Source organism: Solanum stenotomum, unplaced genomic scaffold, assembly GCF_019186545.1.
Source record: "Solanum stenotomum isolate F172 unplaced genomic scaffold, ASM1918654v1 scaffold38326, whole genome shotgun sequence".
Lineage (NCBI taxonomy): Eukaryota > Viridiplantae > Streptophyta > Magnoliopsida > Solanales > Solanaceae > Solanum > Solanum stenotomum.
The window spans coordinates 44,806-60,000 of NW_026034866.1; the positions used below are offsets into that span (position 1 = coordinate 44,806).

At 31.5% G+C, this 15,195-nt stretch overlaps 1 protein-coding gene across 1 annotated transcript; it reads right to left on the reverse strand.

Moving 5' to 3' along the window:
• Positions 1–947: 947 nt before the first annotated feature.
• On the reverse strand, positions 948–5,933 carry LOC125852677 (uncharacterized). Its single transcript, XM_049532396.1, has 8 exons — positions 5,889–5,933; positions 5,353–5,600; positions 3,583–3,792; positions 3,427–3,519; positions 3,245–3,352; positions 2,764–3,155; positions 2,620–2,650; positions 948–1,126 (listed from the first exon to the last, which is right to left on the reverse strand). The coding sequence occupies exons 2-7, from the start codon at positions 5,539–5,541 to the stop codon at positions 2,635–2,637; spliced, it is 1,008 nt and encodes a 335-aa protein (XP_049388353.1). The 5' UTR covers positions 5,542–5,600; positions 5,889–5,933; the 3' UTR covers positions 948–1,126; positions 2,620–2,634.
• Positions 5,934–15,195: the final 9,262 nt, after the last annotated feature.

Here is a 15,195-nt window from a genome sequence, read left to right on the forward strand (position 1 = left end):
AATTCAATTAATTAAGTAAATAGATATTTTTAAAACTATTAATAGTTCAAAAATAAAAACTAATAATATNATTTTGTCATTAATAAATCATATTTCGTCACTAAAGAGCCTGTGTGACGAAAAAAAATTCGTCACGCAGTCGTCCCTAAATGTGCGTCTCTAAAATTGTTCAAATACAATTTAGTGCTTCGTCCCTAATAGTATTATATTAACTACAAAAAGAAGAATCGTCGCCAAATGAATAATTATTTGTAACAAATTTATTTGTCATAAAAAGTATAATTTGTTTGTGGTTAATAGTATCTTTTGTCACTAAAAAGGTTATTATTACCGACAAAATTGTATTGTTGCTAATTAATTAGTTCAAACAGTGACGACATCAATTGTCTCTAAAGTTATATGTATTTCGTAGTTGAACAAATGTAATTTCGTCACTAATGACTACTTTTTATATACAAAAATAAATTTGTCCTTAAATGTATAAATTAGTGACAAATTTATTATTCTAAAAAAGGGTAATAATTTTGTGGTAAAATCTATTCATTTTGTCAGTAAAAGTATTGTTTTTACCGACAACATATATTGTCACTATAAATTATCATGATTAGTGACAATTATAATTGTCATAAAATAAAAAGCTAATTCGTATTCAATAAAAAAGAGGATATTGGGACAAATATATTTTTGTCACTAAATGTAGTCAACTTATGTCAAATTTATTTATTTTGTGACAAAAATATTTTGTCTTAAAAAGTTTGATTTAGTCGTTGCTAAATGTTACCTTTAATGACAAAATCTTTTGTCACTAATTGCATTCATTGATGACATTTAATTATTTTATATTACTGAATTTTTTTGAAATTATAGAATTGCATAAATTAAAAATTAAATAATAAAACATGCTAGATAATAATGAAATCTATCCATTACAATTAAAATATCTGAAGGTACTTTAACAAGCTCCTTGAACTAAAGTAAAATATGTCCAATAACAAGAAAATCTAACTGAAATAGAATAAATATTACTCCTAAACCAAGACAGAAAAGTAGAAATTTCTTCCAAAGTATCAATAATATGGTGATACTTGTCTTGCATTAGTCTTGATTCAATTCTCACCTTTTATACCTGTGTAAAAGAGAGAAAAGAAATTCATAAGAGTAGAATCTGTAACACAATATGATTTTTCATATGTTGTAATGTCCTGTTTTATGACCACTGCAAAAATAAATCATATAGAATGTGAAGCTATATATTAGCTATACATTTGCTACGATAAAACTCTCTATTAGTATAAGCTCATTTTACCAAAAATTCCAAACTCTTCAAAAGGTAAAGTTCTTGCTATGACACTCGAACTCTTCAAAAATGTCCGCTCCTCCAAAAGTTGTGCATTTTTGGAAGATTCGATACATCTGTAATAACATTTCTAGAAACTCCGAGCAACATAGGTTCTTAATATAAGATCATCTTACCATAAATTCATTCACCACCATTTGGTATTTACTATTTGTACCCATCTTTCAAACAAAACTAAGCAGTACATTAAAGGCAACTCAAAAGAGTCTAAAAAAGAGTTAAAAGATTGTATTTTTGCAGCAGTTTTGATCAATCCATAAGAATAAGATTTGACTTTTTCCTTTTAGATTCATGAAAGAATGAAAAAAAAATGGAAGTTAGTAGTAAGTGCGAGAAAGAAGCTATAAGAAGAGACGGTGAATTAAGGATTCGTTAACAAAAGAAGAGCAAGTCAGAGTCAGAATGTTGAAATGAGAGGAAGAAATCAGAACGCTATGCCAATGATATTGGAAATAATGTGTGGCTCCTTCACACTTCTACTAGTATGTTTTCTCTTTCTACACTAAAACTACACTTGTCATATGAGTTTTAAGTTATTTTTCATGTGAGGTTTGAATTAAACCATTTAGCACCAACAATATTACAACATTAACAAAGATTAACACACAATTTTATTCTATTCTAAATTCTAATCATGATTTTGCTTCCAACAGCTATACTGAATTGTATATCTAGCACTACCAATCATACATCTAAAGGACTACTGCACTACTAGTAGAGTACAAATGTATTCCAGTAAGCATATGAACAACTTCCTGCCAATTCTATGGCTAAGATATTAGAAACCTTTTGGAATATCTCCCAACTGTAAAACTGTTGGTTCTATGTGCTACTGATTTCCCTAAGAATACAAAGCTTTGCTATCAAGAATTAATGAAAACCAAATTATATCATCACTAAATGACCAGATACACCCAAAGCAAGGAGTAAGAGACTGAGAAGGATAAGAATTGCAGCTCTACAATATTGATATTCTATTTCCATGATCTGAAAATCTATAAAGTAGTATAAAAAGGAGGAATCTTCTCTTTATCTCTACTTAGCTACTTGCAATGTTTCCCCTCTATAAGGTATGATAGCCTTTTCTACACTATGTCCAGTAAGATTAGGACGCACCTAGGGCGTAAAGTATATGGCATGTTCACTACTAACTTTTTTTTCTTGAGCTAAGGTATTAACGTATTAATATGATATAAATAAAATAATTGATATAAACTATAACTTTTGAAACTGGACTTTACGTTGGCGAAATAAAAACATACCTAAAGTTGGCATTCTCATGGAGCTCCGTCTCTGTTGCATCATAAAAGAAAGTATGCAAAGTTAGATACTAATGCTACATATATATATATATTTCATAAAAAAAGTAAGCAAAAATTATCACATAAGTTTGTATTACTTCTAACCTGTTAGAAGGCGATGAGCGAGCAAAACACTGCATTTTCCTAAACATTTCCTCTTGGCGTGCCACAATAGTATTCAATTGAGAGTTTAATGCTTCTATTTGAGACTGCTGGTCTTGTATTTGAGTCTGCTGGTTTTCTACCACAGTTTCAGCGGCATTTAATCGATTCTGTAAATTATTTTGGGCACTAGCAGCTTCCTGTTTCGCTTTTCTGAGGGAGTCCTCTAACTCTGCCGTTTTCCTTTGTGTAGCTCTTGTAGTATTAGGTTTTGGACCATAACCAAGTCCTCTTATGTACCCCGACTTTTTACCAAGTACGGTATCCACAATTTCATCAGTAGTCATGGAAGCCTCTCCCGAAGTATATAGATCTTTCAAATCTTTCATGTTGTTCTGCATAAAAATATAAATACTATTTAAAGGACAAGACACAACTTCAGAAGAACATTAACCGAACAAACGTGTTGGATAACCATCCTTACATAGTGAGTCTCAGCCTCTAAAGATGACCATCCTTTCTTACTCTTGTAATGAGTATGCTTGTAGAACTCGATTCTGTCAGGCTCTACTTTTTCAGGTTCATTTTCACCCTGTGAAATAAGAAAAACAATTGAAATAGTACTGAAGTTTTATTAGCAAAAAAAATAAAAACAGTATAACTTACAAGTTCAGCACGAGCCGCTACAAATGCTTTTGATCCCATGAAATGATTAGATATAAGCTTAGTTCGATTGACCTTGTTTATGTCGCATCGTTTCTACAAAGAACATATAAATATCATAACTTCAATAATAACGAGAATAACATGAATTTAAATTACCTTATGTTTTGGATCAATCCACATGTCACAAAGTCTATTCCAATTTTCTGGGGTCAACTCTGGCACTTCGATTTTACGAGCTTCTTCCTCTGAGTGTGCGCTTTCAAACAATTGTTTTAACTTGTAGCGCCATTGTCGGCTTCTGTTTTTCAGAATATCCTCACAGCTATCTTTCACGTAATGCTCGTCCAAATTAATCTCAAACCTCTCCTAATTATTTGTTTTTGAAGAAACATACAAAACAATCAAAATCCCTTTCATATTAAAATAATAATCATCAAAGCTACTAACATACTAATTAGCTTCAAAGTGAAGTTTCCTTAGAAAGGCATAGATTGCAGTTCAAAAAAATTCTTTGCACTGATAAACGTTGCTCTTAACAGCCTATCTACATACCTAAAGTCACTATTTCCTATTCCCAGCGAGGTAATGTTACAATTTGATAAGTTAAGGAGAGACTATCTATGAAAAGGAAATAGAAAAAATCAAAAATTTCATCATATCATGTGGCTCCACATCACTCTTTCTGAATATCTTGGAAGCTTAGGTATCAGAAACATAGCAGGACATAATAGAGCCCTTCTAATGAAATGGCTATGGAGGTTCAACAATGAAGATGGGTGCTCTCTGGAAAGAAGCGGTTTTTGCAAAACCTATAATACTAATGTATTCATATCTCCATATGGTGTTGGTCCATAGAAGAGCATAGCAAAGCTATGGGATATTTATTAACCAGCAATGCAGCTACAAAAGAAGATAATGACATTCACATTAAAATGGTGTAAACAGAACTGTATAGAGGAAGTAGAGGAGTTGGTTGATTTCCTAGGTACTTTGTAAAGTTTAGATTTGAATCTCACTCCCCTGTAACATGTTTTTGGTGGTAGCCAGCAGTCCTAATGCTGAAGAATACAATAGTACTAATTCTAAAAAAAAAAATTGGAAGGAAAAATGGTCAGTCAAGGAACACTACTCTACAAAGTAACTTTCCTACTCTTTTCTCAATAGCCTCTAATTCAGACACTATTATCTCACAGAACAGAAAAAATAATGCCAGGGCACCATTGTTCAAAATTGAATTTCCAAGACCGGAAACTAGATAATTTGCTACAATTACTATCCAATCTGGATTGTTGCTGCCTTAATGATCACAACCCATATAGAATCCAATGGGATATGATGACAAATGGACAATACACAATGAAAGAATGGTATTCGTTATGATGTGCTCACAATTATATGATAGAGAAGTGGTCTTAGAAGCTTATTTGGCATACCAAAGCCCCTCCCAAGGTCAAATACTTCATCTCATGAGGGCAGTGTCACTCAGGACAACCTTAGGAGAAGGGGCATGACAAAAGTCGATAGATGCTTTACGTGCCAACAAGCGTCTGAGACTAACAGACTGTTGATTTTTTAACTTTATTTGTTGCTATTTTTTATTTTAGCTGGGTCGTGACTGCTAGTTTATGGATGCCTACATTAGTTGAAACTCTTGGAAAGTTGATAAATCCATCAAACAAGTTTGAAAAATGATTCCTACTTGTATTTTTTGGTGTGTGTGGAAGGACAGAAACAGAAGGTGCTTTGATGGAAATCAACTTCAATATTTTAACTTAATATAGTTAGGATAGTTTATCCCCCTTAGACTCTTATGTCAATCTTTTGGACTTTGTAAAGTCTTTAGTCATTCCATGCATAGGAGAATTATAAATGAAACTAAATATAATCACAACCATGTATAAATTTATAAGAGTGTAGAATTCTTACATGACATCTAATTAGTGCTGCATCTCTGTCCTCTCTTGTGAGTTCCTTCCACTTATTTGGAAGTGAAATAAAATTTCGAGCAATTATCCCCAACTCATTGGATAATTTTGCCGATTGAACTGGTTTAGTTGGCCTTCCTTTACCAACTGGGATATCTATTTTCATCTTACTTCCCATAGCCTTCTTCATTTTTTTAAGACCTTTACCTCTAGTCTTGCCACGACCATTCTTGATTCTAGTAGAAGCATCTGATGAAAAAAATTGAAGACAGTTCAAAGTACCACCTAAAATCTAAAAAATATTACACGTATGGAAGAAAGGTATGAAGACTGAAACAACTAAATTTTTTGCTTTTTTGTTGTATATAAACAAACAATTGAGTCAAAAAAAATCATTGACAAAAACAAAGAGAATATACAAGAGCTAATGACATTCTTCTTACTTCATAAAAAAAAATACCTATCCATTTAGTAAAATGTTCAACTTGGCCAATAACTAAATAATTTAATCCTAATCAATATAATAAAATGTATTACCTGTATTAACAAGAGGAGCAGGGTTATTTAATTCATCCAGTGATTGAGTATATATGTTAATTATAATAGTCGCTAAATGGCACAAATTGATTGTGGCTATACTTATTGTGGGAGTTCTACAAACTATCGTAACAATAAGTTGTGGGTATTACTATTCACTAACCTTTTTAGTGCATTATAAAAATTAATGGTTCTCGTTTTTATTTTATTGTAATACAACTTAAAAATATGCATATGACTTTTATTACCTGCAATTGTTCCAACAGATCTTGATATATACCTTTTCATTGAGTCCATAATTGCACTATTCCACTTGGAAATATAGGTTGTAGCCATTTGAACATATATTTTTTTGTGACAATTTTTTTTTGTATCTAAATTGTAGGTTAAATAGAGACAATAATACGATTGTCACTAATTGTTTGAACTATTAGTGACAAAAATTACGGTCACAATTGATTATAAAATTTTGTTGCTAAAGTTTACTATGATTAACTACAAATTCTAGTTCGTCACCTATTGTCAATATATTTTTCTGACAAAGTTTTTCATATCTAAAATCTAACTAATTTTAGGACAAAAAATGATTTGTCACTAATGAATCAATATATATTTTCGTGACGAAAAAAATTTGTATCCAAAATTTATCTAGTTTTAGGATAAAAAATGATTTGTCACTAATATATCAATGTACTTTTTGCGACAAAAAATTTTTGTATACAAAATTTAATTAATTTTAGGACAAAAATGGTTTGTCACTGATGTGTCAATGTATTTTTTGAGACAAAAAATTTTCGTATTCAAAATTTCCCTAAATTAGGGACAAAAAATGATTTGTCACTAATTGAGAATATCATTAATGACAAAATAATGTGTCACCGGTGACTTCAAATTCGTGGCTAATAGTACTCAACAAATGGCGCCAATTTACTTTTTGGTGGGAAACTCAATTGGACAAAACTTCGCCACGAATTTTTGTGTTTCATCACTAATAATATAAGCCTCATGTATTTAACCACAAAATTTAATTTTTGTCACTAAAAGTGAATAATTAGTGACAAATTTCATGCCGTAGCTAAAAATTTCGTAGCTATATATCACATTTGTTGTAGTGNACAGTATCCAATAGTAAATATGGACCCCACATAATTTTACATGTATGACGTGGACAGTCAGTGATTGCCACGTTTCAAAGTTAATAATGTCAGATGTTTGACACGTAAGTGGCATCTTTTGCATGGGCCCACGTCAGCATCCTTTGTTGTGAAAATGACAAGAATAACCTTCGGAATTGTCAGCTAATTTGATGTAATATATAACGAATTTTCAACCTTATTACTTCAGCTAATATGGGGTTTTGGCGGCTGGCTTAGATTTCAAGAAATAATTTAGACGTCATAATATTTTTATTTTTATGAAATTTTTTTTAAAATATTTTGAATTTCATGCAAGTGGACAATATGGTCAATTTGGTGGTGTGAAGGGCAAATATGTCATTTTGTTGGAAATAACAAATTCCAAAAAAGGTCGATTTTTCAAATAAATTATATTCATTTCTTTTTGTTTTATATTGACCTATATATTTGAGTGAGAAAATAATTTCAGAAATAAATAAAATCAAAATTTATGATGTTAAGCATGTCATTATATATAAATAAAAGTACATTAAAAATAAAATAATATTGTGAAATGAATGACTAAACTAGGATTTAATTAAAATAACATCAACAAATTCACGGTAATTCTATAATATAATTTGATAAAAATATAATATTATTCGCGAACATTACCCCTACCATTACAATTGTCAAATTCGATTCACAAATAGAGTATCACTCAGATTTATCTAAAAGTAGGAATACAAATTAAAATTTAAATACACACATCGCTAGGAATATTAATATGAATTTATGATACACCTAATTATTAGAATACATTTAACAAAGATTATTAAATAAAACTTAAGCAATGAGTCAAACTAATAAATGTAATTATGTATTTCATTTACGTAATACTCTTAGCAATAAATAACAAAAACATATAACAAAACTTATGAGTTGAGCCAAAAGAATAAAGCGCTGAAACTCTTTTCCTAAAGAAACAAACATAAACAATATTTTTATTATGCTTTACATTTATTTTGATTTTGATTTTTATTTGCCGTTCGGTACCTGCATTAGAGTATGACTATTTAGAATTCACGGTAGGCAGGGCCCCATTCAAAGGGTGGTGACCCTTCCTATAAAGAAAAAAATTGTATTCAGAATTCAAACCCAAGACATCTGATTAAAGAAGGAACAATCCCATCTACTGCACCACATCCATTGGTGGTTTATTATGTTTTTTTTTTACTCTCCCATCCGATGGCCGGTATCTACATTTGATTCCGACTAAATCCGAATTTACACTGGAAAATCCCACATTGGGGGATAAACCGCTCTCTAACAAAGACGACTCTATACCCAATGAGTTACAATAATTGCTACTTATTATACTAATAACTAATTAATAATTTGCCTAATAATAATTTATTAATAATTGAATAAACTTACTTTCAACAACTCAGTCTATGTGATATAATTTGAACTATGAGAGTTGAACTTCTTTATTTTTATTGTGAATTTACATATATATTTTTCTTTCTTACACATTTAAGAATTACATAATTAAAAGTATTGTAAGTCATAAAAATTAATAATTTAAAATATTTAAAAAATATAAAAATAAATTATGATTAACGATATTTTTGTTTGACTTTGAAATCTGAACTCTATCGTATTTTATCCCCACCCCATTCCAACAGGAGGATTGATAGTATTTTCACTTCTCCAACGTGAATCAAATCTTCAATCTATCAATTGATAATAAAAGTATACGAACTAGGTCATATAAATTGGAACATAATATAATACTTTATGCACGAACAATGAATCATGCAAGCAGGACGTGAGCTGCCATTTTATTGGTCAAACATAGACAACCAATTCTTTTACTAGAATATATTTCGTAGAATAATAATAATATATTCACTTGCATGTATTAAGTCACATTCTGTATATTTTGGTTCAATGATTCGTATTGTGCCTAACAGAAGAACTTCTAATAATAATTATTATTATTTTAAAAATAGAATGATCTAATCTTTCTTAAATATATAAATAAACAATTATTTATTCATTTAACTTCTTTAAAAATAAAATTGAATAATTGGGTAGGTTGAGGTGCATTTCAACAGGTAAAGTTTATGTTTAGGAAAATATATAAAATAAAAGAAATATGTACATTATTTTTCTCTAACGACGAGAGGCGAAGAAATAATCTAAAATTCTAAATTCAGAATGGATGTAATCTTATCATACGTATATATTTTAAATTTGTTCTTATATATGTTTACGTTGTTCGAGTTTTTGCCTGTATTGTGAACATTTAACAAATCACAACAATCATTATTTAGTATCAATAAATCCACTTATTTATTAATTAGGTTTTATACTCTATCGAATGATAAAAATGATATAAAATACCATTTTTGATTCTCAAATTATTATTCACTCATTCTTGTAATGAATAGGGTAGGTGTGTTTAATTCAAGTTGGAATTCTACAAGGTGTGTTTAATTTTAATTAGGATTTTGAAGGCTATTCAACCCTAAACACTAATTCATGCCTATATAAAGAGTACTATATTCCCGCATCTCGAATATTTCGCAAATTCATGCAATATTAGAGATCAAGTCCAAATCATCCTAGTTCGAGAAATACCCTCAAATCATTGATAAATCTTATGAGAGAAGAATCAAGGGATAAACGGATTTGTAGCCGCAAAGTTTATCAATAAAATTATGTTTCTCATATTTTATTTGTGATTATAATTTAGTTTGTCACTTTAAAATTTGTTAAAAATAAATATATTCGATGTAATTTCATAAGTGATTAGTAAGATATGATGCACTTGTTGTTATTGATACAATTTGTCTACATAAGTTCTTGAAGTTGGTAAAAAAAAGGTGAATAGCAGTGTAGTGGTGAGACTGTTTCATCTTTTAAAAAAAATATCTCGAATTTGAGCCTTTGGTTATGGAGAAAAATTCTATTAGGGAATCACCCTCAATTGGGCCTTGCATTGTGCTAACAAGTTTAGTTGGCGCTTCAATACAGATATCGAACACCGAAGCTTCAATATAGACATCAAACACCGAATATGTAAAAAAAAATTGGGAGAAAAAGTAAGTGAATATAATGCATTTTCCTTTTAATTTCATTTTCTCAAAATGAGCAATAAATAAATAATGTTTTTATAAAAAAAAACATATTTTTTAAATTTTAATGTTTAGCATCAATGAAAGGCAATAGACAAAAGAGACACGCGTGGAGTTGGTGATGCGCACATAAATGCTGAGGTTGACCGCGCACGTGGGAAAGTGACCGGAAGAGCTACGGGCAGCAGACAGCTGACGGGCAGTGTATGGACATCGATAGCGATTTTTTTTTTTTATATATATATATATAAATAAAAAATATACAGTAATATATTTTTAACAGTTTGAAGTTTGTTTTTGCAGATTAACTGATAAACTCATAGTAAATTAATAAATTATGATTATACTATTCGATATATAAAATAATTTTCATTTTAGTTGTTTCTAAGTCTAGACTATTCTTCTGTTTACTAGTTACTATTAATCCATGTACATGATTCATTTGATTTATCATCTTAATTTTAAATAATTTTTTTTTATATTTTTGTGAAATCATAATATTAATTTGATACTGATCAATAATTAATATCTTGATGATTCTATAATCATTTAACATATTTATAAATTGATAAACAATAAATTATACCAATCAATGAATTAAATCAAATACAATTTCATGTCAATTCAAATAAGATAAACAAATTAAAATGGGGAACACAAAAAATGAATGAAAACAAAAACAAAAGAGAAGTTGATTTTAGGCCACGTGAACTAACATAATCTGTGGGTCCCGCAATCTTGTATCAACGTGTATTACTATATCAAAAATGACTTTTAGTATAATTAATTAACGGCAATAGCTCAATTACGATTATATATTTTTAACGGTAATTAAGACTCTTTGTTAATGTGTATATTTTTTGCCGCTGAAAATTATTCTAGTTATTGTACGTGCAAGTTCGTTTCTTAATTGAAATTGTATGAATAGAGAATCTGATTTTAGTTGTATGTGTTCTTTAAGCAGAAGCCGAATATATGCGAAGGTATCAATTGAATAAGTGGTCAATTGATTAAATATATATGTTTCAATTGCATAAGAGGAGTAAATTTTAGGAATAACAAACATAAAAATTATATTAGTGCTCTATAACTATAATTTTGTTATTTGCATTCCATAGCTAAATTATGTTTGCTATGGAGCATTTATTATGTATAAATCGCGTCGATTTGTAGAAAAATTATTGGGATTTGTATGAATATCACGTTCGCATATGCATATGTTTTATGTGTTAGGCTAGAGTGATGAGCAAGATTGGGAGAGAGAGAGAGAGGAGATAGGTGAGCGAGAGAGGGCAGAGAGTGAATTGTATACGTATATCGGTTATAATTGTATATATGTAATTCCTATGTATATGTATCAATGATTGTGTGTGTATATCTACATACAATTTGAATTAGTATACAATTGAATCAAGTTAAAATATTTGTATTTGTGTATCAAATCTCTCTCTCTCTCTCACTTTATACAAACACAAATTATACATTGTATTATGTATAATTTCTGTTTGTATAAAGCGAGAGGCAGAGAAAGGCAAAAGAGAACTGGCAAAGGAAGATTTGTATTTCTATAATTATAAGTGTATAGAACAGAGAGATATGTATAAGTATTTATATATACAGTCTCTCTCGCTTTATTCAAACAAAAATTAGCCTCTTTTCTTCCTCAATATATACAGTAAAATGCCAAGTTTATGCATATCTTTCGCCAACTCTCTCTTTTCTTCCTCAACATGGGAGGTACTACCCATAGACAACCTGCTTAAGGCATCATCAACAACATTAGCCTTACCTGGGTGATAAAGAATACTCATGTCATAATCCTTGAGTAATTCTAACCACCTCCTTTGTCTGAGATTAAGCTCTTTCTACGTGAACACATATTGAAGACTCTTGTGACAATGAATACATCAACATGAACACCATACAAATAATGACACCATATCTTCAAAGCAAATACTACAACAACAACTCTAAGTCATAGGTTGGACAATTCTTCTCATGAACTTTTAACTGTCTAGAGGCATAAGCTATAACTTTGTCATTCTGCATTAGCACACAACCCAAACCAACTCTAGACGCATCACAATACACAATAAAGCCTTGCGTACATTCTGGTAAGGTCAACACTGGGGCAGTAGTCAATCTCTTTTTCAATTCCTGAAAGTTTTTCTCACAAGCTTCAGACCATTGAAACTTCACTGTTCTCTGAGTCAACTTGGTCAAAGAGGACGAAATAGATGAGAACCCCTCTACAAACCTTTTATAATAGCCATCCAAACCCAAGAAACTCCTAATATCAGTTGGAGATGTGGGTCTAGGCTAATATTGCACTACCTCTATCTTTTGGGTATCAACTCTAATTCCATCACCAGAAACTATGTGGCCCAAGAACGCCACATACTCAAGCCAAAACTCACATTTAGAGAACTTAGCATATAACTCCTTATCTTTCCAAAGTCTGAAGAACTATTTTGAGATGGCTAGCATGATCTTTTTCATTCTTTGAATAGATTAGTATGTCATCAATGAAGACGATGATAAACATATATAAACAAGGTTTGAAAACTATATTCATAAGGTCCGTGAACGCTGTAGGTGCATTAGTTAAACCGAACGACATGACCAAAAACTCATAATGACCATAACGGGTCCTGAATGTTGTCTTGGAAATATCACATTCCCTTACTTTCAATTGATGGTAGCCAGATCTGAGGTCTATTTTTGAAAAATAAGAAGCACCCTAAAGCTGATCGAAAAGATCATCAATTATCGGAAGAGGATACTTATTCTTGATGGTAACCTTGTTCAACTAACGATAATCTATACACATCCTAAGGGAACCATCTTTCTTTCTCACAAATAAGATCGGAGCGCCCCAAGGTAAGACACTTGATCGAATGAAACCCTTATCTAGCAGATCTTTCAACTGTTCTTTAAGTTCTTTCAACTCTGTTGGTGCCATCTTATATGGCGAAATAGAGATATGACCAATATCTGAAAGAACATCTATACCGAAGTCTATCTCTCTCTCAGGAGAGACTCCGGGTAGATCATCTGGAAAGACTTCAGTAAACTCTTTAACTATAAGAATTGACTGAATGAGAGGTATCTCAACACTAGAGTGATTAACTCGGACCAAGTGATAGACACAACCCTTACAAACTAACTTTTTTACCTTAAGGTACGAAATGAAACGACCCTTAGGCACTGTTGAACTACTTTTCTACTCTAAGACTGACTCATTAGGAACTTGGAACTTGACAACTCGAGTTCTACAATCAATAGAGGCATAAAAGGCATGAAGTTAATCCATACCTAGAATGACATCAAAATCTACCATGTCTAACTCAATTAAATTAGTCATGGTGTCTTTGTGATTGATGAAAATGACACAATCACGATAAACTCACTCAGCTAGAATAGATTCCCCAACAAGTGTAGAAATACAAAAGGGTTCATAGAGTTTCTCAGGAAGAACACTAAACTTATTTGCAACATATGGGGTTATAAAAGATAAACTTGCTCCTGGGTCAAGCAGAGCATAAACATCAAAAGTAAAGACTTTGATCATACCGGTGACAACATCTGGAGAGTTCTCTTGCTCATGATGACTAGTGATTGCATAGAGGTGGTTTGCTCCTCCGCCAGTACCGGATGTAGCTCCTCTAGGTGTATCCCTGTCTGGTGGTGCAACTGATGAAGAATGGGCTCTATTTCCCTAATCTCCATTACCTTGCATGTTCTTAGTGCACTCTTTCATGAAGTGACCCTCTTGTCCACACTTGAAACAACCTGACTGGCCATCACGACACTTACCTGGGTTGATCCTATCACACCTAACACATGCAAGAGCCCAGTTACTTCCTTGTGCCATACTACCCTGAGACTGTGCAGGTTTAGCTCTGAAATTCTGGGAATTCTGGCCATTATACTCACATTTGTTTGTGGGTGCAAATGCACTAGCAGATGATGGAGTAGGTCCCTTTTGCTTCTGCTGAAAGTATGAATGGTTCACTACCTTTTTGCTGCCTGGACTCATTCTATGTCTTAGCCTTCTTCTTTCTGAATTCCTCTCTATCTCTCAGTTTCTCTTTCTCAACCTGCTACATATAGACCATCAACATTGATATGTTCATGTCCCAAATTAACATAGTTTCCCTACCCTCTTTGCTTGATTGTAACGACCCTAAAAATGAACTAGTGAAACTAGAGCCTCACACGTGAGTTTGGTGTTGAGAACTTGATGAAATGATGAGAAATGACCGTGACGTCCGGAAACTAGTCATTTGAACTAGTGAGTTGTAAGGGTCAACTTTAAATGGTCATATCTTTTAGCTCAACATGAATTAGGTGGACCTTTACCTATCCAATTAAAGGTCTTTGAGTCCTCTTTCCAACACCACCGAGTTTGCCCAATTCCGACCTTGGAGTAAAAAGTTATGCCCGAAATATGAAGCACTGTCAGGCTGCAACAAAGGGCGAACTAAGACGGGAAGGGGCACAATTTTTAAGTCAAGACTTTATTGGTCCTTAGTCCTTTTCCAAAATTGACCCTATGCTATTATTTTCCTTTCCTAGCAACTATAAGACCTTTTTATGACCCAATTCCTTTCATTTAAGTCACTTCTCTTAGAATTTCCAAAATCATTCCCTCTCTCTAAGGTTGAAGATTTCGAGTGCTTCTTCTTCAATTTTCGTGGGTTTTCAACTTAGAGGTATGTGGATCCTTATCCTTGATTATTCTTTCTTTCAAGGAACCCAATCAAAAGGTTTTCTAGGTTTTTCAAATACACACAAAAACCTATTTCGATTCTAGCATGGGTTCTTGCATAAAAAGGTTTTAAATGATGATTTATATGGTTATTAATGATTATTAATGGTTTTTAGAAAGAAATCTCCATGAACCCATGTCTTCTCAAATTCTCTAAATTTGGCCTAAAGTGGGTGTATTGATTTTGTGTAATTGATGGACGATTATTGTGTAGACTGTTGTGGACTGTTCATATATGTATTTATCTATGTGGAATTGTTAAGAATTGTTAGTGAATT